The 26304-nt window shown below is 48.7% G+C and overlaps 1 protein-coding gene and 1 pseudogene across 6 annotated transcripts in view; one reads left to right on the top strand and one right to left on the bottom strand.

Moving 5' to 3' along the window:
* Positions 1 to 26304, bottom strand: part of Mindy4 (MINDY lysine 48 deubiquitinase 4) — a 116504-nt gene that overhangs the window by 36218 nt on the left and 53982 nt on the right. For all 6 annotated transcript variants that reach the window (XM_004856284.3, XM_021237565.2, XM_004856286.3 and 3 more), the window contains exons 6-12: positions 18883 to 18941; positions 14240 to 14346; positions 11399 to 11515; positions 10039 to 10127; positions 2835 to 2936; positions 1256 to 1319; positions 144 to 209 (exon numbers count right to left, since the gene is read on the bottom strand). In XM_004856284.3, coding sequence (XP_004856341.1) covers positions 144 to 209; positions 1256 to 1319; positions 2835 to 2936; positions 10039 to 10127; positions 11399 to 11515; positions 14240 to 14346; positions 18883 to 18941 — 604 coding nt within the window. The remainder of the gene's footprint in view (positions 1 to 143; positions 210 to 1255; positions 1320 to 2834; positions 2937 to 10038; positions 10128 to 11398; positions 11516 to 14239; positions 14347 to 18882; positions 18942 to 26304) is intronic.
* On the top strand, positions 23402 to 25762 carry LOC101710982 (BTB/POZ domain-containing protein KCTD9-like; annotated as a pseudogene).

Here is a 26304-nt window from a genome sequence, read left to right as displayed (position 1 = left end):
GGCACAGGCTTCCTCCCAGCCTCCTCATCACACCCAGGGTAGGGATGACAGGGAGGACAACTCTAGCCCACCATTGTCTCTTGCATGATGAAATGAGAAAGCTTAACAATGCATAGGGCAGAAAAATAAATCATTGTTCATACCTGATGCACAGTGTGTTGGAGAAAAGTCACCAGCTCCTCATAGCACGTCACACTGTGGAGCATGAGCTGAGAAAAGACACACGCTGAGTGAGCTGCCATGCCCGGGATCCGGGACTGCATCCCACGTGGTGAGCCCCTGCAGCCTGAACCCCACTGACAATGTCCCTGGGCAGAGCACAGATTGTGTGGAGCAGAGGCACTAAGTACCACCTCACACCTGAAACAGCTTAGCTCAGCCTGCCCTGCAGCAGCCCTAGGCCCACCTGAGAGCCCCCAGGAGTCCCACATCATGTGACTAAGGCGTAGAATCCTGCATCCTGCATGGCCATACCAGAGGGCTGTACCCCATGGAGAGTCACCATGTCTGAGAAGGGGCTGGAGGCAGCTGGCACCATGTCCGAATCACACGAGCTAGGCTGGGTCAAAGCGCCACTGAGCTAATGAGAACAGTCCTGAGCTAATGAGAAGCGGCAGATCAGGTTCCCTGTGCTTTCTCAGGCAGGTCAAGAAAAAAATACTTTTGAATAAAAAAAAAAAATCAACCAAGCAATGCCATTAATTAATGGCCCGAGGTCACACACTCCCCAACCTACGACAAATAAATCAAAATGGTTAAAACAATTCTCAGTGAAGAGGTGGAAAGTTTTGAAAACTCCACTGCATCTACATTTTCAAAAATATAGAAATGTCCATTTCTCCTTTTGTATTACCAGGTCTGACTATGGCTGGAGCCCAGGCTATCAAAGTCCTTCCCCACTCTCTAAACTCCTCTCCTCCCTTCTTGCCCACCCACCCTCCCTTAAGAATCCTAGAGAAGATGCTAAAGGCTGGGACTAAGCCAAGGGCATCTCATAGACTGCTGGAGAAGCTCAGCCCTGTCATCCTCAAGGAGACGAAGAGCTGCTGGGCCTTTGGAGCACAAAGCAGCCCTGGCAGAAGTCCAGCTCCAAAGCCACCCACCTCTGCCCCCTCTGCAACCCCAGGGAGAGGACTGCAGGCCTGGGCTGCAGGGAGGGTGGCCCATCCCGGCTGGGGGTGGATTTACTTATATGAAAGGAGACAGTGCCCAAACAAAGCCAAAGCTTGCATGATAATTTTCCAGAAAGCCGTACTGTTTCTAAGACTCCATCTGCTTTGTATTTCCCTGTTGGACTGAACTGCTGTGTTCCAGAAGCCCTAAAAAGGAAAAGAAGGTGCATGAATCCTCTGCCAGGAGAAAAGCCTTGCCCTCCAGCCAGGGTAAAACCACATGTGTCATGAAAGGACAAATAAAAAGGTGGCTCCAGAGGAAAGCATGGAGCCAAGGGTTTCTTGTTTCCCCTGCTTTGAAGTCATCTGAAGCCTGGGTCTAGAAAACTCACTAGCAGGAAAAAAAGAATGGAAAACACAACGAAGAGGGTGAGCTTGGAACAAGCAAACCCAAGACCTGGCAGTAGGAAGACGTCTGACTTTTACCCACACTGGCAAATGTACGTCCAGACAAGGGAGCACTGGCTCAGCATCATTTTCACAGATGGAGGGGTCGGGGCCCCAGTTCTCTGAATCCTCCCCACTGTGACTCCTCCCATGGCTTTTCTGGGTGTGCAGCCCATTGTGGCACAGACTAGGAGTAGGGCCTGGGTTTGGGACCTGCTGAGCCACTAGCTGCTGAGTGGCCTTGGACCAGCCTCCTTCCCTCTCTGAGCTTTTATTTCTTAATCTTCAAAACAAAGAGAAACTCAATTCCTGCCCCATCTGCTCTTAGGCTGTGTCCACCCTAAGGGCTAGGGTTAATAAGTATGTGACCGATGCCATCCTAAACACATTTATTATTTATCATCTATTTATATTAATGAATGATTCAAGCTAAGTAACAGTATTACATTTATTACATATCATTTATTTATATTGACTCATTTAGTCCTCACAATCACCTCATTAAATAATCATTATCATCCTCACTTTCTAGACAGGTGAATAGATCAGGCAGTTGGCCAACACCACAAGCACTAAGCAATGGCTTCCAGAACTGGCCTCACTTAGTGACTCCAGGGGACCCAGTCTCAAATTGTTTTTTAAAAGTGGAGGGGTAGGGATGCAGCTTAATGCAAAGGCTCTGGATTCAATCCCCAGGACTGAAAAAAACATGCAGGCCTCAGAGAGCCGCTCCTCTTGGGCAATCTGCTGCAGTGACCCATGGGTCCCCCAGAATGTTAGCCATAAAGTTACCTCCTCCACTAAGGCTCAGCCACATGGCTGGGAAAAAGGGATGCTCCTCAGAGCACCATGAGCATGGAGCACCATGGGGCAGGAAGGAGGTGAGGGTCAGGGAGACAGAATGCAGGGCTGGCTGCACCCCAGTTGCTTCCCCCTCTGCATGGAATGGGGATCCAGGAGACAGGGCAGTTGTGAGCATGCTGTGAGGGTGGGGTGGGGTGGTGGAGCAGTACAACACGTTAAAGGGTACACCTGAGCATCAAAGCGTTCTCAGAGGGTTCCCTGGGGTTACTCTGGGGGCAGGACAGGACAGACAGGAACACATCTTCCAAGAGGAGAGCTGGAACCCAGGTCCCAGCACCGCCTCTCTCCTAGCCTGGGCTGCCTGGCACACGCAGCCCTTGTAGCTAAAGTCAGAAGAGCCCACAGCCAGTGCACCAGCAGCTGTGCCAGCAGAGGCTAAGCAGTGGTGACAGGGCCCTTGGAACCACTTACAGGGTGACCACAGCTCGCTTTCGGCTCCCAGCCCGCCAGAGGATATCTGCAATGGCCAGGGCCAGGCAGCGGGTGCGAAGGGCATCTGAAGGCTGCAGCTGCCTGCGGACAAGAAAGGAAACACATTTACACTTGTGGGGACCCTCAGCAGGGAAGACACAGTCCCTTGGAGTGTGTTCAGGTAGCCCACCTTCTCCCTTGGCCCTCAGGAGGTCACCTGCAGCCAGGGACTCCATGGCCGAGCCTGAAGAAGAAAGCACTCTCCTGAGGAGGCCAAGGGAGGAGACTCAGGGAAGCATGGAGGAGGCCACCCACCAGAGGAAGGGGACGCTGGAGGCTTGGCAGGCTGGAAGCGTGCTGACAAGGGTGATAGACTCCTGAGAGTCCCCAAGGTGGAGCCTGGTATGCCCTGAAACTGCCATCATTCCAGGCACAGCCTCAACCAGTCCTGACATCCAGGCCCTGGAGGCAACAGCTTAGGCAGGTGTACCTTGCTGCCACCACTACAGGGTGTGAGGGGACAGCAGCTTGGCTGGCTGGGTACTCAGATGCAGATACGGAGCGTGGGCAGAGGAAAAAGGACTCAAGGATGACCCCCGGGCCTTTTGGGGGCACGTGGTGGTGTCACCAATTGAGTCAAGGAGTGTGTGGCTGCAGGAGGCAGCTGGGGTGGGGATGAAGAGCTGCACCTCAGACTCAGAGCTTGAGGTGCACATAGGGAGGCCACAGGACCCATGGGAATCACAGGAGAGGGCTGGGGCTGGGCAAAGATTGCCCAGAGAGAGGATGGGAAAGCGCAGAGCAGCAGCTAGCCCAGGGGGAGCCTGCAGACCTCCGAGGTATCAGGGTCGAAAAGAGAGCAGGATGAGGACAGCAGGCAGAGACACAGTCAAGGAAGAAAAGAATTTTAAGAAGCGCAGGCAGGCAGCACTATCAAAAGTGGCAGAGAGCTGTCTTGCAATAAAAATGGTGAGTAAGAGGTTCTGGGTATATGGAGAGAATGACAGGGAGGAAGGGAAACTGCCAAATATAGATGTTTCTTTCCGTGTGACATTTCCAGGGCTCCTTAGAGCTGCACTTCTTGCCTTCCCCTGCATTCTGTGAATTTTTTTTCTAATTTTCAAAGCTAGACTGAGTGAGTCTTTTCTCTTTACAGACAAAAGGGCTTGATGAAGATCCTGCTGGGGGTCCAAGGAACGCAGAGGATTCCAGTTCGCCTGGATCCATTCTGAGACGTGTAAGGGAGAAAGAAAGCTCTCTGGGGGTACAGTGGTGCACGTCTGTCATCACAGCACTTGGGAGGCTGAGGTAGGAGGATCTTGTGTTGAGGGTTAGCTTTGGCTACACAGCAAGACTTTGTCTCAAAAAACCCAAAAAGGCAAAAAACAAAACAAACAAATGAAGAACACACACACACACACACACACACACACACACGCATGCACGCACACACAAACGCAAACATGCACGCACACCCAAATACTGGAACTTATCCTTCCTTCCATGGCAGGAGAAAGGAAGAGGGAGACCAGGATACAGCCACCATGGTGAGGAGCAAGTGCTCACAGCCCAGGGATGAACATACAGCCAGGGATCTACACCCAGGCTGTTGTGGTCCCACTACTTTAAAATAAAAGGTCCCTCAGTTTCCCCATCCAGAAACTGGCATTGGAAGCTTGTCACGAGATGATGTTTGTTAGGCCCGTGGCCTGGGCCTGGCATGCAGTCAATGTCCAATCAGTGGCTCCTATCACTACTGTCTTTGTGGAAACCTCCAGTCCTCAGAAAGGCGCTCCCAACATCTGGTGTGAAACTGGTACCTTCCGACTCAATGAGACAAGAAGCAAGCACTCAAAGTTCTTAAGAAAACAAACCAGCACACTGCCTGACCCTCTCCAGGCTCAGGAAGCCATCCTGCTCTTCAGAGGAAATGGTTACCATCCTATTGCCCAACCAAACAACGCAAGCTTTTGGGAGCCTTGACCTGGGATACCACTAACTAGGAAAACATCGCTCAAGGTTTCAGGAGAGGCCATGCCAAGGACTATGGGGGCCTGGAATGCAGAGCTTGTTAGATGAAGGAGAAAGGACAGGGTGTTTATCTCGGGATTCAGAATCCACAAGTAAGTCTCTGTCACCCCCACAGCCCCTGTTCCATGCCCTGCCCCCCTCCAAGAGATGGCCATGTCCCATGCACTGGACAACCTGCTTCCTACACCCATGCTCCTCCGCCCCCATCCTCACCTGAGCTGTTACAGCCAGGCCTCCCCACCTGCCTTTCTACTTCTGACCACCTCCAGGCTCCAAAACAGAACCTGTGTGTGCAGGGTAGAAGGGTGTCTCCCCACAGCGCTCCCCGATTGAAACCTCTACCACCAGGAGGATGCCTAGATTGTGTACCCTGTTTAGGGCGCCTGTGTTGGAAAATCTGCATACATGGGGAGAGAGTACCCTACCAAACACCATGCTCTACCACCTACAGAAGCAGGAACGCCTTGGTTGGAAACCTCTCAGTGTATGACCAATAAGCTTTAAAAAGCCTATTTGTGATGAGTACTGATCACGTGTGAGGCACTGGTGATAAGCACTTTATATGTATCATTTTATCACATTGTGAAAACAATGCCATGAGGAAGACACTATTATACTGTTTAAGTGGGGAAACCGAGGCATGGATACAATTTATCCAAGGTCACACTGAGAAAGTAAAAACTGGGAAAAAAACATTGAGGAAGGAAGGAGAGCATGGGGAAGTAGAACCAACTCTCTAGGGCACTCAGTTTTAGGAACCAAAGTCCCTTTGCCCCTGAGTCCATCTTTCCAGCACTGTGTGACAAGATCAAGTGGACTGAGTTGCAGACTCTGCATCTCTCCAGCCGTTTCTGTGTAGCAACTCCCCAGTCTTCCCACCCCTCCCTGGACCTCCATCTTCCAGAGATGTGTTTTCAGAGGATACAGAGCGGCTGAGAAAGTGCAATGGTCAGGCAGTTGAGAAGCCTGGCCCCTCTCCCGACTCACAGGCTTGGGGGAGCCCTGTGTCCTCCCTGGTCTTTGCTTCCCTCCTGTGAATACAGGTGCTGAGTCAGATGCCCCTTGCCCTCATTCCAGACTGGCCATTCTGTCCTTTCACCTGCCTCAGAGGTGACAGGGCGGTGTGCACAAATGTGACTGCATGCTTGTCCCACAGAGACAACAGAGGAAGGAGGAAAGAATCACCCAGGCTCTGCCTTCACCAAATGCTTCAGCAGCAGCCTTCACCAGTGGCCCCTCAGTGACTGTGAAGGTTCCATATTGCCTAGGGTCAGACAAGACTCGGGCACCTGGCCAGGCTCTTAGAACAGGAGAAGTTTCTCTAAGAGTCCAATTCCTCCAAGGAAAAGTGTCCAGGGAGGGGGAGGGCGGGGAATATTACATCCTGCATTTGCCCAAGTGATTCAGAGCAAACAGGTGCTTCTGCTCTCAGCACTGTATCGCAATACAGCCTCTCCACTGAGTTTTGAGTACCCCAATTTCAGAAGGGAAGGGGGGGGTAACAGGATACCACCTCTGATCTTCCCTGTGCCCATCCAGCCAGCCCCTGAGGGCCCTTCCTGACCTAGGGCTCTGTTCGCCTACAGGGAGAATAAGAGCTCCTCTGCTCTGTCCAATAGCCAAGGGCATAAGCCCTCCTCAAGTGGAAAAACACTGTGGCCTGACTCCTGGCCCTGCCAGGCCAATGGAAGAGAGGCAGGCTGCCTGCCTGATGGAATGAGTACTAATGAAGCCAGACAGTCTTGCAGAAAAAACACTGCCCCTGCCAAGCAGCCTTCATTTCAGCACAACTTCCCTGCACTGCATCCTGCACTCTGCTTTCACAGAACACATCCCCTGGCCCAGGCCCCTAGATTCCATGTGCAGGAAAGAAAAGGCCAGCCTGGGGCTGTGAGCTGCAGATGTGTGGCGTGACAGGCTGGCTGGCAGCAGGGCATTGAGGTGTTCCTGCAGACAACAGGGGACTGCGCCTCCTGTTTTAAAAAGCCAGATCATTTCTGAAACCTTGGAATTTCAGAGCCAAAAGGAGTGCTGCAGTCTCATAGCAACCCAGTGCCCATGGTCTGCGCAGAAGCACTCACAACCCAACCCATCGACGTAAATGATGTTCAGGTCAGTCCACAGACACTGAGGAGCTGGGTGGAAGTGGTCCGTGCACACCCACTCCAGCTGTATGTGCCCTTTGCTCATATCTCTGTACTCTTTTGTGCCAAACTTTTCTAAATTAGGGCAAAGAAGTGGCTCTGAAGGGGAGCTGTTTCTAAACAGAGCTGCCCTCAGTCTAGAGGGTGAGAGTTCAGAGGGTGCCCAGTGAATGGCTCTTTCAAACACACAACCATCTAAGGCCCAGCAGCATGGTGTGACAAACAGGGTGTCAGGTGCCAGTCTCAGCTCTGCCATGGTGCCAGCCCCTTTCTCACTAGCCCTTTCCCCTCCCTCCACTTCCAGTCTGTTGTGAGGTGAGCAGCCTTCCTGTCACACCTTTCCTCCGTGGCAATGGAACCAACCAACCATGGACTGAAATCTCTGAAAACATGAGCCAAAATAAACCTTTCTTCCTGTAAATCAATATTCTCAGGTATTTGGTCACAGTGACAAAAAGCTGACTACACAGGGATGTAAAAGCCCCTTATATCCGTTAGTAGGGTGGCCTGGTAGGTAATAAGGAGCCAGGCCAGCCTTGTGCTCCTGGCAGGATCAGCCCTTAATGGAAACAATGTAAACACTACATCCTGATTGTTGGGAAACCATCCACAACTTTCCACAAAAGTCCAAAGCTGAAGTTCAAAAGCAATTCTTCAGCTGTGGGCTAAAATGAGTTACGAGACATCTCTCATAAGGGCCAAGCTTGCTCAGAGGAGCTGGTGGTCCTGAAAGGCCTGAGGCCCTTCTGGTAGCCTGGCCGTACCTCACCTCCAGGCCCCAGGTCACACCTGCCCCTCCAAATGCAGCCTTGGCCACCCCTAGCACCACTCCACTCTCCCCCCTGCCCTCAGGCCTCTGCACATTTTGTTCTCTTTACTAGAATACTATTCTATCTCCCCTCCTTGTTTGTCTGGATAGCTCATTCATTTGTCCATACATTCATTCAACAAAAATTCTGAGGGCCTCTCCAGTGGACCAAGGATCCAGCTGGCTGCCAGCAACATGGCTGTGGAACAGGCATCCTGGAAAGGACCTTTTCTCATGGAGCTTGTGTTCTGTAGGGAGAGGGGCAGACATGGACATGAGTCCACTGAAGAACAAGTGCAGCATGGCGGGGAGAGGCAGGGCCAGGTGTATCTTCCCTGGGAAATGAGGGAAGGGCTCCATGAAGATGTGTGCTAAGAGGAGCTATCATTAGGCAGACTCTGAGGGTATTATCTGGGAAGAGGAAAAAGAATATGGGAGGAACAAGTGTGTGCAAAGATGTGCATGAAGGGGAATCAGGGCTCTGTTCCTTCTTTGGATAGCAGTGAGGTTAAAATGCCCTCTCCAGGAAGCCTGCCCTCGATGGCCTTCATGGCTGGGTGTGGGTGAACCCTTGGCAGTCTGCATGTCACCCCCTGTCCTGTTCAGTCATAACTGCCACATCTGTCTTGTTCAGCCCCATAGGCATGCCAAGCACCCAGGAACGCACACCCTGCATGCTTCTTGTGCATGCATGTTACGAAGGGAGGGAGGGAGGGAGACGTTTATGTGGTCAGAGTCTGTGCACCCTCTGAGGGCAGCCAGGGGCTCTTCACCTAGCACGCGCCACTCCGTCAAGAGTGCTCCTGGGCACCAAGCGTGCTGGCCTCACCAGGAGTCAAGGGCGGGGTCTCTGCCCGCAACATTAAAGTCAAACCTCTATCACTACCCCGGGCCAGCCTTCCAGAGGATGCGGAGGTGTGACCCTGAATAGAAGAAAGTGACCCTGGACAGACCCAGGGCAGGAAGCAAAGCAACAAGAGAGGACAAGGTGAGATTGAGGTACGGAAATGTCACCCTGCTGGTCTTATGGGGAGCATCTTTTGGTCTATCCATAACCTGATTATTATCTTATAAAACGATTTTAAAAATCATGCCAAAAAGGAAAAACTACCTTTGCTCAGATCCTGTCTAAAGCAAAATCATGTACACTAGGAAGTGTCCTATTGAAAACCAAGCTTGGCTGGTACCACCCCCATCCCTGTCCTATTTCCAGAGAATAGCATCTCCATACTGAGCTGGCCTTGCTGTCTTAACGACATCTGGGCATATTTTAAAGGTTTCAAAATACTAATTTTAAACAACAAGTAAGTGCCTTTTAATAAAGTTCAGGAACTGGCAAAACTCAGCTATGGATTTAGAACCTGTTTAGCTATAACTTTAGGAAAGGGGACAAGCAAGGGACTCTCCTAAGTTCTGGGAATATTTTCTCTCTTGTCCTGGGTGATGTGTTCATGGATATGCAATTTTTGTAATATTTCAACTAAAAAGAAAAAAACGAGTGCCAGAGGTTCTATAGCTCTAAGGATGACTGGGTACATGGGCATGCAAGGAGGAAAAAGAAAGAAGCCTGCCTCCTTGGGAAGGCCTTGCTGGCCTGCAGCACCTCCCCACATTTTATCTTGGCACCAACCACACTGGGGTTACATCTTTCTCTGGGTCGCCGGACCTCTCAGAGCGTCTCTGGGAAGGAGAGAATGTATCTGATTTTTCCTGCTTCCCTGCTCTCTTCACAGAGACGTTGTAGGAGCATGCGCTGCCCACAGACACTTAAGGTGTGAAGTGGAAAATACGTGGCTGCCTGGAGAGGAAGCAATGTGCTGGAATGCAGGGTTCAGGCTTGTTGGCAGAGGGGCACTAATGTGGAAAGGAGGGGAGACCTATCCTGGGCCAGAGGCTCAGCAGGCCAACATGGGTGTGGAAGGCATCACAGCTGCTATGCAGCCTTCTGACAGGGCAGTGGGCTCAGTTTCGATGCTTCCGGCAGCCGTTAACTAAGACTACAGTGCCCACCAGCCCTCCCTGTTCCCAGAAAGGAAGGTAGGTGTTTCCACTGTGCACAGGTCAGCACTGGCCCTGATGGCTGGCGCTGTGACCTCTCCCATCTTGACCTCCAGGAGATGGGAAACATCAGGGAACACACACACTTCCCTGCTTGTTTGTTCTGGACACTCCGCAGCTGCCTCTGGAAAGGCGCGTACTAGCAGAGCTAGCATGGACTTACACAGCACAGTTGGCTCCACTCTCGCCTCCAAACAGGAGCTTCTGCAGCACACAGCCTTGGATGGCCGCCAGCACCCCACAGGGGCCACCCTGCAGAGAGCAACTCGTGTCAGCACCAGCGCCAAGGGTGGGACAGAGCCTTAGTCCCAGGTTACAGGGCACAAGCCCTGCTGCGCTACTTCTTCACCAATGGGGTCTTGGCATAGTGACTATCTACAGTACATTGGCCCTGAGTCATGAAGAAGGAAGGGGTGACAAGGCCCCAGTGCCCATCCCTAAAGGAAGGGGTGAGTCTGCAAGGCCTCATGGGAGGAAAGTGACTACTCACAACCAGTCACATGTAAAGCCAGCAACAATAGCACAGATCCCACCATAGGGAAATGTTTCAGTGTGTACAGGCTGAGTATCAATCATGTACCCAGCCCCGACACCCATCCTACCGGCCTTCTCCAGGAAGCCTTCTCTGACTCTCAGCTGGCAGTGAACCCGTTCAGCAGCATCTGCTGTGGGAGCTCTCTCCTAACCGCCCTGGGGGCCACCTCAGCACCGCACTAGGTATGTCTTTGTCCGCTCTCACACTGTAACACAAGAGATCCTGGAAGAGCCCATCCCTGCACATAACAGGCTTGGCAGAGGGCCTGGTCCCTAGGACACATCAGCAAACATCAGTGGAGCTGAACAGCACCAACTCCAGTCTAGCAGGCCAGAGGTGCCCCTGAAGTAGGGTGCAGGGAGAGGGGCTGAGCGTGGCCATGTGAAGCAGTGGCTGAAGCCAGTGTCTTGGTGCTATTCCTTGGGCAGCATGAGGTAGGAGGAGGCCGGGGAGCCCAAGGAATGGAAAGTGCTTGAGCTGCCCTGTGCCATGGGGTGATCCTTGGACCCAGGGGTAGAGTATCTTTGGGCCTTCCCGCATGTGTCTTGGGAACTATGCCCAAGCCATGTGCAAAGCCTGCCACCTCTGCTTGTCTTTCTTGCTTCTCTTCCACCCTCTTCACTGTACACTGACACCTCAGCCTTCCCCTGTAGCCTCTAGACTTCTCCCAGCCTCCCCAGTGCCTGCCTAGCATGCTCCTTCTCCTGCTTTACCTACACAATCTGGGCCCTTCTCAAGGCTCAGCCTGAGGGCCCCTCCAGCGCCCTAAGCACACTAGGAGCTGCCTTCTGTTCCCCCTAGCCAGGCATCCTACACATGCAGCACCTACAGCAAGTGGGTGTTCCAACAGAATGTCCCCAAAGCAGAGGGTCTCCATCCCCAGCCACACAAAGAAAGTCTGCCCCTTGACTCAGCAAACATGAGGCTGGCCAGCCCTGGAGAGCCACAGTGAGCGGGCACCCCACCTCCAAGCACACAGGCAACCTGCCTTGCTCTGCACGATGCCGTATCTCAATGAGGGTATGTCACTAAAGGAAAAGCTCTGAAGCCTCCATTCCTCATTGAAGCAGCAAAAGGTAGAACCAAACAGAAGGGTCTTGATTTCCTGTGGAAAGAAGAGCATGTTATTGGTTGTTTTCAAAGCAAACAACAGTACCACGCTCGGCATGCACATCCCTTCAGGGTTTGGTCTTGAGTTGTAGCAGGGCAGTGTGTTTTCTGGCAGGGTCATCTCTTTACTTTTTATCTGAAAGCCCATGATTATTATATCTGAAGAAGAGAAATCTTGAAGATTTGAAGGCCTTACCTCTGGAACGTCTGAAAACCAAACCAGTCTGGGCTAACAAGAGCCAAAATTTTGTAGGTTCCTTATGCAGACCTTGAAACGTGAGACTTTAGTTTTCCAAAGGATCTTAGCAGTCCTCTGATCCTCCATAGGAGAGACTAGAAGCTCTCAAACCTGACCTCACATTAGAATCACCTAGGGAGCTCTTAAAAATAATTCTGATACTCAGGTCACCAGCCAGGCCAATTAAATTCCAATTCCTTAGAGTGAGATTCCCGTATCATTAGTTTCATGTTTTGGGTTTTTTGCAATGTTAAGAGGAGCTAATCCAGGACTTTGCACATGCTAGGCAAGTGCTAGCATCAAGCTATTATATGTCCAGCCCCAGTAACAGGAGTTTAAAAATTGAGTTATTTCACTTTGCAGCCAGGTTTGAGGCCCAGAGTTCTGGTACAAGGCTGACAAGTAAGGACCCATGAATGAAATCCAGCCCTTACTTATTTTTTAAATAAAGTTTTATCAGCACAGGGCAATGTCCATTTATTTATATATTGTCTATGGCTGCTTCTACATTACAACAACAAAGAGTATTTGCAACAGAGACCCAGGGCAAGCAAAACTGAAAATATGCTGCTTAGCCCCTAACAGAAAAAGAATTCCCTCTGTGACACAACCTGTGAGTGACTCTCCATGAACTCTGCTGAGATACCCTGCCTCCTCAGAGCAGCCCCTCCATTTTCTCAGAGCTGTCTTCTCTAGACCTCCGGATGATATTGCCCTCACTATTCATCTCCCATCAGCCCACGCACCACCATTCAGGGCCCCAGGATCAGTGAAGCCCTCCCCACCAGCAAGCCCCCGGGCAGGGAGGCAGGACCTCTCCCCGTGCTCCACTTCATGAGCCAGCCCTCTCTGCACCATGATTTTACATCCACGGGGACTCTGAAGCCTCAAGTGAGCCCCAGGACCAACAGGTTCTTCTGTAGCCCCCTCCCTTGGTTCCCTCTCACGTCAGGCCTTTCCTACTGCTTCCCATTACTCTCCACCAGAATCAGTTCTCTTTTTGTTTTCCTTAAGTATAAGGAAATCTCTCTATGTCAGAAGTGTTTGTGTCATCAAAGTGTGGGCCAGTGGCACATTGGAGGTGTGAATTCATCTGACAGCTCAGCTCCTCCTCTTGTGCCAAATGCAGTCATTCCTGTGTTTGAACTGCATTCCCCTGAGAGCCTAGAACTACAGAGATTTGGATTTGCTGGCCCTACTCCATCTCTATTATCCTAGCCACAAACTAACAACTAACTGGCTAGGTGCAGTGCAGGGGACAGCCTGGAAGTCTGGGCTCTACTTTCCCCTTCTTCTCTCTGCCAGCCTCACTGTTTCTGGATGCTTTTGTGAATGCTTTTGCTGATCCATCTTTAGGGCTAACAGGAATACCCTTTATAAAGAAGCCCAGCCTTGTGGCCACAATGGCTAAAATGAGTGAGTGCCTCCAGATTTTGGTCCCCTTGAATGTGGGTTAAAAGGGGAAAGGAAAGGAGAAGGAAAAAGAAGAGGGAGAAGGGGAAGGAAAGGACAAAGCCTCTAGAAAAGTCCTGTACTTGTTGATCTGTGTGCCAAGTAAATACACATTAGGTGAAAAGAGGAGGCTGACTATGTCCACAAGAGTTTCCATGCTTTCTCCTGGATCCTGGTTGAGAGGCCAGGGGTGGACAGCAGAAATGACACTCCACCCTGCAGGAATCTCTGGGCAAGGGCAGAGCAAGGCCATCCTGGGAGCTGAGAGCAGTGGAGAATCCCAGACACCCCTAGAGAACAGGCTGCTAAGGCCAGGAACCTCCTCCCTACATCCTGTGACCATGGGTCCCTTTGGGGGCTACAGGTGCAAACCTGGGTAATGTTGAACACCTGTTAACCTCCCTGTCCTTCCCTTGCTGCACTGGGCCCAAGTCCAGCACAGGAGCCACTGCAGGAGCACAGCCAGTCTCACAGGGACCAAAGTCCCATTGTCATCACACTTTGCACAGTGCCTGGTAGGAATGTGATGAACCAGCTCTGAGCCACAAAAAGAACTGGGTCCTTGCCAGGCACAATGGTACATGCCTGAGCATACAGAAGGCTGAGGCAGAGGATCACACGTTCAAGGCCAGACTGGACTACAGAGCAAGACTCAAAAAAAAAGAAGAAAAAGAAAAAAGTGTTTGGATGAGGAGAATACACCCTCCTCTCTCACCCCCTTAGTCTTGGGGAGGGAAAGAAAGTTGCCAGGACCAGAACGGTTCTCCTGTCCTTTGGCTGAGCTTTCTTTGACATTACACCCAAATTTTCAATTCAACAATGACCAAGAGATTACAAGGAGATGGACTGGGCCAAAAATGCCAAAATCATGCCATCCACATGACCACTTTTTTTTTGTTTTGTACCTGGGATCAAACTCAGGACCTTGCACTTGCCAGGCAGGCACGGTGCCACTGAGCTACATCCTGGAGCCCACCTGAGCAGGTATTTAACATGGAATTCTCCTTCTACTTCTGAGGTAACACCTACCTTGGCTGCTGAGAGGTCAATTGGCTTTGACACTATCTGCAGCTTGAGCATTGATGGAGCTGGGGCCAGGATGATGTCTTCCGTTATTAACTCATCCTCCACGTCCTCTGGAAGAAAACCGTGACCAGGTTAGACTCATGGAGAATGGAACAGGAAGTCATTAACACCACAGACACTGGCAAGTTCAGAGGCAGCTTCAGCAAAAGAAGCCTCCTCCCACCTCCACCCCAGCCTTTCCTCTGGGGCCCAGTGTGCTTCACCAGAAGGAAAGAAAGCAGGTCAAGAAGTTCCTTATGATGACCCTTCTCCTCTTATGTCACAGGGATGCTGATAGCTAGGATTTACTACTGGGCCACTAGAAAGTGCCATATGAATTAAGTGTTAGGACCCAGGTGCAGAAAGGCCTGGCTCAGAGACACTTCTGACAAAGGGGCATGGTGCATAGGTCTGTCACCGAGGCCATGCATGAAGAAGACAGAATTAGGAAAGAAAATGTGCCCACTTCTGAAAAAATAATAACAATAGTAGCTCACATTTACTGATCACTTGGATTGCTTTACCCAACCCCTCAATAGCCCTATGAGAATTTTTTTTCTTTTTCCTCTTTTTGGCAGTGCTGAGGATAGGACCCAGGGCCTCATACATGCTACACAAGTGCTCTACCTCTGAGCTACAGCCACATCCCTGGAGAGTCTCTGTATCACCCAAATTGACAGATGAGTACATTGAGGTGCAGGGGAGCACAGTGGCTGGCCCCAAGTCAGCCAAACAGAAAGTGGCAGAGATGGGCTGAGTGCTAATCTCTCTGCCATCCTGCCTCTCCTTGGCAGCCAACGGGGATGCTAAGTCATTTTCCAGATACCACCCTTCTATAGTTGGGCAACTGAGGCCCAGAGAGGTTCCACTGGAGTCTTTGGTAGCACTGGCCCTCAATTTCCTAGCTGGCCTAGGCCCTCCCCATTCTCCCACCCTGGCATTTACCAGAACATTCAGAAAAAGGACCTAAGGGAGACAATTTCAAGGCAAAAGTACAGCCTTGAAACTCCAGAGGCCCTTAAGCTGTAGCTTCCCCAGAGGAGGTTCCAGAGTGGGCCTGCTTGGGACGAGTGATGTCAACATCCTCAGGACACACAGCTCATATCTTACTCTACACCCTCCTTTTCTCTCCTAGGAAAGATCCAGCCATAGCACAAGGTAAACTAGGGACTCAGGCCAATGAATTAGGAGAGTGATTTACCTTTAGGCTGAAGAAAAGTCTGGAATTTAAATAAAAGGCTGAATTTAAATGAGAATCTTTCTTGGTTAGAAACCCTGCAAAAGCTACCCTGTGACCTAGCTTTACAAAAATAACTGAAAATAAAGACCAGATGTTCACCCAGCAACAAGAATGGATCTTAAAAACAAGGCACTAAGTAGAGAAAGTAAGAAATCAAATGAGGTGTATAACACAATACTGTTTACATTAGGTCAAAATACATGCAAACAAACAATACTACATGTGTGGAAGGACATCTGCAGGCAAAAGGACTCATCTTAAAATTATGAGAATGGCTGATTATATAGGAAGAAGGTCCAGGGAATGTGGGGGCTGAAGGGAAATAAGGAAGGGAAGGAAGAGGGAGGAAGAGACAGGCTTTGCAAAGATCCACACTGATAGAACTGGCTGAGAAGAGCAGAGATGCAGGATTAATTCCACCTGGGCCCCAAACTAAGGGTTGCAGTAACCTGAGATTCTACCAGGCCCCAAGCAGCATTTTCTGGAGGCACAGGCGGGACAGTATTTAAGCCTATTCAAAGGTCTCTCTTTAGTCTCATATTGTCAGAGAGGGAGCAGGATCTGCCCAACCCCACAAAGTGAGCCCCAGTGGAGGCCAGGAGCCCAGGAAGCATAGGAAGGAGAGCTTCCAGGTACAGGCAGCCTTCCTGGGCTTCCTGGGGAAGAACTGGCTTAGTGCAGGAAGCTGGCTTAGGACCACAGAGCAGGCCTCGGGCCCAGATGTGGTGAGACCGCCATGCAAGGGAAAAACAGAATGCTCCAGAATGACATGTTGGCCAAGAAGAAAAAACCATCTGCAAATGCCAGTGGTTTGAGAATGCTATTTTTAAGGTACTCGTATAAATGTCTGGTTGAAAAGAAACAAGCAGAAAGAGAGAGAGAGCATTTCATTTCAAGCAGGAGTCCACAAGGAGAATGGCCTAATAGCTGTTTTTCCACATGAGCTATTTGAATATTATATCTTTATGAGTGGGTCAGTATTTCCCACTAACCCCAAAATGTCTTCAGCACTTCTCCAGGCTTCCACTTTGATAAAAGCCTTTCCCTCCACCCATCTTTCTGGGCCATCCCAGGCTGCAAACTCAGTCCTCTCCCACCCGAATGCTGCTGTACCCTCAGGCTTATGCTGCCTCCAGAATGTCTCATATCTGCCCCCCCCCACTGGTGTGGCATTATTTTTCTATTCCCTTATCAAGTGCTTTATTGAGCACCCTTGACTGATGTACCAGGGTTGACATGGAGCAGAAAAAGTCGAAAGACAATGAAGGCCTTCAAAGAGCTCCCTGCCCAGAGAAGGAGACAGAGTCCCTGACAAATTATAATACAATAAGTGAGTGCAGAAATAGGAAGCAGTGCAAAGGTCTCAGCAGCAATGAATTCTGCCATACAAGGTCAGGGAAGCGTTCTATAGAGGTGGTATTTGAGCAGGCCCCTGAAATATTCAAAGCACAGGGCCTTATCATTGCTTCTCTGGACTATCCCAAGGCCCCCTCACAGCCTCCGATGTCCAGGCTCTTACCCTAAAACCCCCCTACGCCAGTCCTGGGTGCATCACCCCGGTGCAGATCTTCAGGGCCCCTTACTGCCCGCAGCTCACCGTCCAACCCTCTCATGCAGCACGCCCAGGCCACTGCCAGCCCCGCCCTTGCCCCAGCCTCATACCCCTGGCTCCTCACTTCCTGCAGGCTGCACTCCTCCAGCCAATCTGCCTCTCTCACTCCAGGCCTTTGCCTATGCCTTTCCTTCCACATCTCTGTTTGGCAAGACCTTGCCTATCCCTCGAAGACCAGGCTAAATGCCACCTTGCTATGGAAACTTCCAGAAACCACCAGAGAACTTAGCAGCCACTCTCTCAAAGCAGTTGGGCACACTAGTCGTATGCTTCGTGTGTTGCCATGGAAGAACACCCTCTCTCCTTTGTCCCCCAGATCTGCCCTCCTTCACTCATCTGCTATGTCTCAGAGCATTTCCTATGCCTGGTGGGGACCCACTGACAAAAGTCACTGAACCAAACCACAGGAACCTGGATTAGGAGGGGAGGGGTGCGGCCCCTCTAACCAAACTGATGCCTGTTGCTGCATCACTTCTGTGTCCCCTTTCCCCCAAGACTACTCTTTGCTCTTCCCTCTTCCCTAAACTCTTGGTGACTGTGTGCCCTGGGCTCTTACCCTTTATCTCTTTTTCCTTTTCTAAATAGTTAGCTGAGCTACCAAATCACCACACACACATACACACACACACACACACTTCAAATAGTTGGCTTCTGAGAATTGCTAAAAGCCTTCCTTTTAATAGAAGTTCTCTAGGTTCTGAAGGCTGGGAACTGCCTTACTTTCTGCCCAAACATGAATGGCTTTCATCGGAAGTCTTCAAGTGCAGAGCCTCCCAGAAACCTTTGGATGTCAGGGCTCCCTGGCTCCATCCTTTACTCTGCAGTCATGGATAGAAACCTGCCCTTCCTGGGTAGGGCCAGATCGCCCTACCAGCCATTTCTCCTGATTAAGACTCAGAGGCTCTGTTACCACTGAAGTGAGTTAAGCAGCATAAACAATCCCCATCTCTGCTGTTCAGAGCCCTGGCCCTTGCTCTCAACTTGATCAAAGCAGACCATGGGGCCTCACATCTCATACAAGGTACTTCCAAGGGGGCACTGCTTTCTTCCTGCAGCATAAAAAGGAACGTTTACAGGGGGGGAAGAAAAGTATGTGAACAGCTCTCATATGCCAGCAGGTAAGTGGCTATCTTCCAAAAGAGGAGCAAATGTCAACAGTGCTCAAGTCTATCCTCTCATGTCCCACCCCTGGCCCAGCATCCTCAGTTCTACACCTGCATTTGCCAAGCTCTTGGTCTTTGAGCAGCAGAGATTTGCAGGTAGGAACAAAAACTACTTCAAAATTAAAGAGTGAAATGGAATGTTCTCTATCTTGGTCTTAGAGAGTAGCTCCTCAGATGTATCCATATGACACATTTGTATTTTACACCTTGATAATGTTTGTAAACTTTCAAAAAGGATAGACCTCCCTGGAAGAGATACACTGGTATTTTGACCTAGAACTGTCTTCTGAAAACCTCCACAGTGTCTGAATGGTCCTTAAAAAACTGCAAATGCAGAGAGAGTTCCTCTGGTCCCCTAGTGTGCATCCTGAAATGACCAGACTGCTTAGAAGCACTTCTCCAGGAGAAAAAGACAGGCAGTGGGAAAATACATCGACAGAAAACAGAAGCCTGCCCCTGCTTCCTGAGGTCAAGGAGGAGGAAAAGAGCCCCCCATCCCAGCTAAGAGAAAGTGCCCACCACTCACTTTCTCCTAGAGGGGGCAGCTGAGGGGACCCTGCAGGCACAACACAGAGGCACTGGCTATACCTACCGAGCCGCAGGGCACCCAGCTCATCATCCACCTTGTCAGACGCTGGCAATTGACTCTTTCTGGAAAAGAGAAAATGTCAGTCAGCCAGAGGAGCATGACAGAGGAACACAAGCAGCAGACAAGACTGGGAGGGGCCCTGAATGAGAGTCTGGAGGTGGTACTGCTGGACCCTGCCATGCAGAATGTGTCTTGGATAAGTGGCCCTCTCTCAGCCAGGGCTTCACATAGGAAGAGAACAAATGGTCTCCAAGGGACCTGTCAGTGCTGCACCCTCACAAGGAAGCCAAACACCAGCCACTGTTGGACACTGAACTCTGTAGTCTGACACCTGTCAGTCACTGAATGCCAATTATTTCACTGGTGTCACTGCTGTAATGCTGGGAGACACTTACAAAGAGGTCAAGTTCTTGTGGTCATTGCACAAGATGTTTTCATTTCGTCTCCAAGAGTTTTTTTCTTTGCTTATTTCCCCTCTCCCAGCCTCCCTGTAAAACCATCAGCAACTATTTATAAGAGCCCTCTAAAATGCACCTGTATGTTTAAAGGAACCAGTCCTGTATCTTCCCATTATCTGAAAAGTTGCCCTGTGATTCTGATTTGCAAATTCAGGTGTGTGCACACAGAACTCACTTAAAGTGGCCCCCTTAGCCTCTTTTTCTCCTCCAGCATGCATCAATCTAATCTAAAGGAAAATCACTTTCTGAAAACCACTTATTAAAAATAATAATATTACATCACTCTCTGGAAACCCATTTACTATGTTAAAAACTGACAGCTCTTTTGAATGTGGCATTGAAATATATTTTCCTCCAACATACTTGCAGGGTAAGATAGGACTGGAGCAACAATTGCAGTCTTGCCACGGTGCACTCCATTGAATTAGTTTCCTCCCGCAAGATGTATGAAGGGTGTGAGTGGAAGACTGTGGGGGGACGTGCAGTACTCAACCCACGTGCAATCACATGCTGCTTTGCACTCAGTTGCTCTGCTGGCTCCAGAACAGCAAGCTCCTCTGCCTCCCTCCTAGGCAGCTCCACCTCCCCGGTCCTTCCCACTCCACAGAGAATTTCCTCCACCTGAGTCTGACCCCTCCAGGATTCTACAGGTGTGCTCATGGGAAATGGTGCAAGAATGAGCTGAAAAGGAGTCATAGCTCAGAGGATGGGGAGAAGGATGTGGAAGGGCAGCCAATCGGAGCACCCCACTGGGAAGGGATGAATTACACTTTCCTCCGAAGCCTCTGCCAGGCCACACCTGCCCTGCTCCACCTGCTCTGCCCAGAGGATAAGGACCTGCGCTCCCCTCTCTCTTCTCTATCAGAAAAATGAGGGTGGAGGTACTGGGGGGTGGTAGATGGCCTCTACAATCTATCATCAGCCATGTCAGGCAGGGGCAAAAACAGATTGCAAACACTTATGTTCATCAGCATCTTTCCTGAACCCTCTTCCGCTCTCAGGCTCCTCATTTCACACATACATTATTTCAGTAGCCTCTAGTGCTTTCCCGATTTCCAGTATGGCCACCCTTCGGCACCCCACACCTTCACATGTCACCTTTCTACAGAGCAAGTCTGATCATGACTCTGACGCCTGGTGGCAAGTCTTCAAATGTTCCCTGTCATCCCCACTATCACCATCATCGGCAACAATAATCATATTTATAAAAATGACAACAGTAATTACAACAAATTCCCTCTGGCTCCTTTGACCATTCCAGGTACTGTGCAGAGTGCCCTGCAAGCCTTAAATGTCATCTGCTTCTCAGAACACCTTTAGGAAGCAGTTATTTCACTGAGTCTCAGAGAGGTTTAGAAATTTTTCCAGGGTAATACAGCAAGTAAATGTCAGCACAGAAATTTAAACAGCAGCCATAACTCCAAAGATAATGGCAGCAACCACAACACATACAGATTCCTTATCAAAGAAAAGCCAGGCTCATTCGAGTGTCCTATAGGACTCCCCCTGAGCTGGACACCCACCATTCAGGCTTATCTCACTCTAGGCCCTTGTGTTCCATCTGCATTTCCTGTGCCGAACACCTCAGCCTAAGGAACCTCTAACTTTTCATAAGCTGCTCGCTCCATTTACAGTATCCTTTGACAAACTCATACTAATCCTCCAAAACCTAACCAAAACCTTCCTTCCCCCTCAACTTCAAAGTCTGCCTTTATTCATTTCCTCACTCACTCACCTAGCACCTGTGTGGGGTTATCTAGTAGGCTTCACTCCTGTGCAAAGGACGATTATATGTATATAATAAACAAACATAAAATCCATGACATGAGGTGGTAAACTGGCCCACAAAGATATCTATATCCTAGACCCCAGAGCCCACAAATGTCACCTTATATAGCAAAGGATTTTTGCAAATGGGATTTAGTTGAAGATCTTGAGAAGGAGAGATTCTCCTGGATTCTCCAAGTAAGACCTAGTCACAGGGTCCTTATGAGAGGAAAGCAGAAGGACACAGATGAGGAGGAAATGTGGTAACAAAAGCAGACTGGAGTGGAGCGCTCTGCAGATGGAGGAAGACCCACAGCCAAGGATACAGTGGGCATGACAGGATGAGAAAGATGAGGAAACAGACTCTCCCCCAAGCCACCAGAGAGACCAGCCCTGGAAACCTCCTGTCTTTAGCCCAGTGGAACTGATTCTGATTTCAGACTTCAGCCCTCTAGAACTGTGAGATAATAAATTCATGTTGTTTTAAGCCACTGACTTTGGTAATACTGGACCTACCAGAATACCAAAGAGAAAGAGAAAAGTCTTAGGGAAAAGGTAGATTACCTACAAACAGCAAAGGAAAAGTGACACACCTGGCAAGAGTGGTAACTAAGGGCAAAGAGAGGACCACGGGGTTCTCCTAATCTGTCATGCCCCGGGTGTGCAGCCTAGTGCTCCATAAACAGGTGCTGAATGCCAGAGTGACTCTCACAGAAGCTAAGTGACCTACACAGGGTCACACAACTTAGACGTGCCAGAGCCAGGACTAAGACACAGGCCACTGGCTTCAAATGCTGTACTTTGATCTTTTTTAAAATTTATACATCCTTCTCCTGTCCTGAAACCTCCATGGCTCCCTGGGAGCCAGGACAAAGGCCAGTCCTTCTGAGTGTTCCCAGCACCTCCTGAGGGCAATTTGGTGGCTGTCAGCCACAGTGACAGGGTGGGGATGATGTGCCCACTGAGCAGGGAACAGCCAGTCCTCTCCCTGGTCATGGGACTTCCACCCGGGGGACCATCCATCAGCTGTAGGAGCAGCTTAGATGCTTTGTACCCATTTCCCATCAATGTCCTCACCAAAGGAGACTTCAAGCAGGGTCACATGTCGAGAATGTGCTCATTGTTCCTTTCATGTGTCCCTTTGTGACATAGCATTGCAAAGTTTAAAAGGTCAGCTTAAAAACATGTTCTTGCCTTTGAGTGAAAACTATTATGAACAATAATGATAAAAAGATAAATCAAGGGATTCAAAATGCTTTTTCAAAGTATGAACCGAGAGACGTGTGAAAGTGTGCATCTGATGAATCCATGGGGTCGAGCAGTAGACATCCAGCGTACCTGCTCTGAGTGAGACCTCTACCTTGCACTCCAGCTTCTCTCCACACCCCACAGGGAAAGCAAGGACCAGGGCACTGTATTCAGGGCTGTGAAGGACCAGGACTCAACCTCTAAGCAGCTGATTCCCTGGCTCAATCAGCAGAAAGAGTCACTGGGAGACCTTGTCCCTGCTCTTCCCTATACCCTGTGGCCTTGGGGAAGTCATGCAGTCTCTGTGAGCAGCCAGTTCCTCTCTACACTGTTGTAGGAGCCTCGGTATTTCTACTCCGATGGCACATGACCAGTAAGGGGCTCTGAAGGTCTTCTGGAAGTTACCGTAATGTCTGAATTTAACTTTCAAAAGCATCATCAAAATGTGCGTGTATATTAATACAATTAATACTTACTGGGGAGGAGAAGAGAAGAGAAAAAACAAATCTGACAAAATCTTAGCAATGGCTCAATTTAGGTGAAGGATGTACAAATGTCCATTATGCCATTCTTCCAACTTTTCTGCAGGACTGAGCTTTTTTAAAGTTAAGAATTTAGATTGGATTCAATGGAGAGGTAATTAACTCTAAGGAGGTATCTGGTGAGACCACAAAATTTTAAATAAGTAGAATAAATAATTCTGAAAACTAATAAAAGACTAATAGCAGAGACTAATTTTTTAAATTCTGGAAAAACTGACAAAGACAGAAGGAAAGAATATGATATACAATATTAAGAATAAAAGAGAGGGATAAGACTAAATTTTATAAATAGAATTCTTTCAGCAAGCAGAAAGCAATACAAGTGAGCTCAAAGTAATACGTTTGAAAATTGACAGACTAAACTATTTTGTGGAAAGGTCACAAAACTGACTCAAGAGCGAACAGAAGAGGACCAGCCAACCCTGGGTGTGGGACTGAGTGTGACTTCTGTGTGTCCCCAAGAGGAGGAAGGTGGCGAAGGGAGGACAGCCCGAGTGGGTGGAGGGAGGGGAAGGGCAGGAGGAGGAGAAGGTGGGAGGAGGGCCAAGTGGGAGGGTGGCAGCTCTCTCCGGACGATGGGGGCAGCAAGATGCGGCGGATGACCCTGTTCCTCAATGGCAGCCCCCAAGTATGGCAAGGTGGTTGCTATATATGGGACTTTATCTGATTTGTTCTCTGTGGCCAGCAGTAAACTCGGGATAAAAGCCACCAGCATGTACAATGGGAAGGGCAGACTGACTGATGACATTGCTCTGATCAGGATTGATGATGTTTGTGTGTGAAGGAGAGCCACTTATTGATCCTCAGACAGATTCTAAACCACCTGAAGGATTGTTAGGATCTCACAAAGACTGGCTAACATGAAATGTTGGAGGGCAGTACTTTACAACTACACGCATTACTCCTACCAGGTTATAGCATGCATCTTTTTGAAAGAACAGCTGAAATCAAGTATACTCTTGACTTAAATATGTTTGTTTGTAAAGACACATGGAGAAATCAAGTTTTTTCCCTGAATTCTTAGGAGCACTTTAGTGAATAAAGAACCTGGCAGTGGGCTGGGGATTTAGCTCAGCGGTTCTGTCACCTGCCTCGCAAGAGCAAGGACCCGAGTTCGATCTCTGGTACCAAAAAAAAAAAGAACCCAGCAGTATGCTGGCCCACATGTTCAAGGATAAAGGTGTCTGGGGAAATAAGCAACATCATAGAGGAGCTTTCTTAACTGATCGAAGTTCTAAGTACTTTGAACCCATTTTGAAACACTTACATCATGGACAGCTCATTGTAAATGATGGCATTAACTTACTGGGTGTGTTAGAAGAAGCCAGATTTTTTGGAATTGACTCACTGATTGAACGCCTAGAAGTACCAATAAAGAATTCTCAACCGGCCGGAGATTTAGCTCAGCGGTTTCGCCGCCTGTTGTGCAAGCGCAAGGACCCGAGTTCAATCCCCGGTAACAAAAAAACAACAACAAAAAAAGAATTCTGAACCACCAGAGGATCATTCACCAATATCCCGAAAGGAATTTGTTTGAGTTCTGCTAACAACTCCAACTAAGTCAGAATTGAGTCGCTAGGGTTTAAACTTCAGTGGTGCTGATCTTTCCCACTTGGACCTTCGACACATTAACTTCAAAATGGCCAATTTAATCCGCTGCAACCTTGCACACACAAATCTCTGCTGTGCAGATCTTGAACGAGCTGATCTTTCTGGATCAGTGCTTGATTGTGCAAATCTCCAGGGAGTAGAGACACTCTGTTCTAATGCAGAAGGTGCATCCCTGAAGCTGTGTAACTTTGAGGATCCTTCTGGTCTTAAAGCCAGTTTAGAAGGTACTAATCTGAAAGGTGTGGGTATGGAAGGAAGTCAGATGACAGGGATGAACCTGAGAGTTGCCACTTTAAAAAAATGCAACGTTGAAGAACTGTAACCACTCTGGATGGAACTGACTTAGAGAACTGTGATTTATCTGGCTGTGACCTTCAGGAAGCCAACCTGAGAGGTTCCAACGTGAAGGGCCATGTTTGAAGAGATGCTGATGCCACTACATATATCACAGAGTGTCAGATGAGAGTTTCAGAGAGGAAGATGTCCGAGATGAGAAATGTTCTCCTTATCATCTTGTTTCTCCACCCATTCAGTTGTCTAGAAGATATAACACTGTAAGGGAATTTAAAAAATATTTAGAGGATTATGATTGTTCTCAGAGGTGCATAGGGGGAAAAAATTGAAAATTTCCCACAGAAAATGTAAAAGAAAAGGACTCATTTAATAGATGTAGGAAGAGTAGATTATATTGCTGCCGTTTGAATGGGGTAAGGGGATTTGCCTGGTTTTGTGACTGGGAATAGTATCTATTATATTTGCTTTTAAATAGGCACAATGCTGAAACACCATCTTGGTCTAAGATGCAATTGAGAATTTTAATTTTTGGGGGGGGGGGTTATTTTTTTTGTTTTGGTACCAGGGGTCGAACTCAGGACCTTGCACTTGTGAGGCAGGAGGCAGAACCACTGAGCTACATCCCCAGCCCGAGAATTTTAATTTATGGAAAGCACAAAATATGCAACTATATTTATTGAATATCTAGATGCAGTATGGATATTTAAATTGATAAACTTTATGAAACTTTGAAAAGATTGTTCAGGTTCATAGATAGCTTTAGCGATGCCTCCCCTCTTTAAATATCTGTTGCTCCATATGAATATGGTGAGGTCAGATTCCCTAAGGCTCTCTATTCAGGTTCATCTTTATACGTTTACTTTTTAGAACAAAACAGTAACTAAATTTAAGAAATATCCCTCTCTTATTGATTGAGACAGAGTGGGAAAAAAATATCATTGTATATATCACGATGATACTGAAGGTACATTGGAACTATCCAGATGGACAGAAAATTTTCCTGTAGCTACAACTATTAAATGAACATTCATCAGAATTTCATTCTAGGCAAGTTCCTCTCAATACCAGACCAGGCAATTTTTTCTGTCTACACTGTGAGTCTAGTTTTCTCATGTAAAACATAACCACAGAAAGATACTTCAAAACCAAAAACCCAAAGTGCATTATTAATTTGCATTTAATTCAAATGCCAAATGGCTTAAACCTGGCCAGCTTAGAAATAGGCATTAAGGGGCCAGGGATTTAGCTCAGTGGTTCCGCTGCCTGCCTCGGAAGCGCGAGGTCACGAGTTTGACCCCTGGTACAAACAAAAAGAAAAAAAGAAATAGGCATTAAATCCAAATCCACTGCAGTTAAAGCCATATGAGTAAGCATGGCAAAGTCACCTTTTAACAGTTGACATAATTGCAGCTCAAACCTTACAGTGGGAAATGCGGAATTTTAAATTGACAGAATGATTATAACCACAAAATATGAATAAATTTGGCTGGTCTGATTCATAATAC

The sequence above is a fragment of the Heterocephalus glaber genome, unplaced genomic scaffold, assembly GCF_053883595.1.
Source record: "Heterocephalus glaber isolate CG9 unplaced genomic scaffold, H.glaber_assembly_v1.0 deba00000546, whole genome shotgun sequence".
NCBI classification, from domain to species: domain Eukaryota; kingdom Metazoa; phylum Chordata; class Mammalia; order Rodentia; family Bathyergidae; genus Heterocephalus; species Heterocephalus glaber.
Note: the sequence above shows the minus strand (reverse complement) of the source record. Positions and strands in the feature narration are given on the sequence as shown.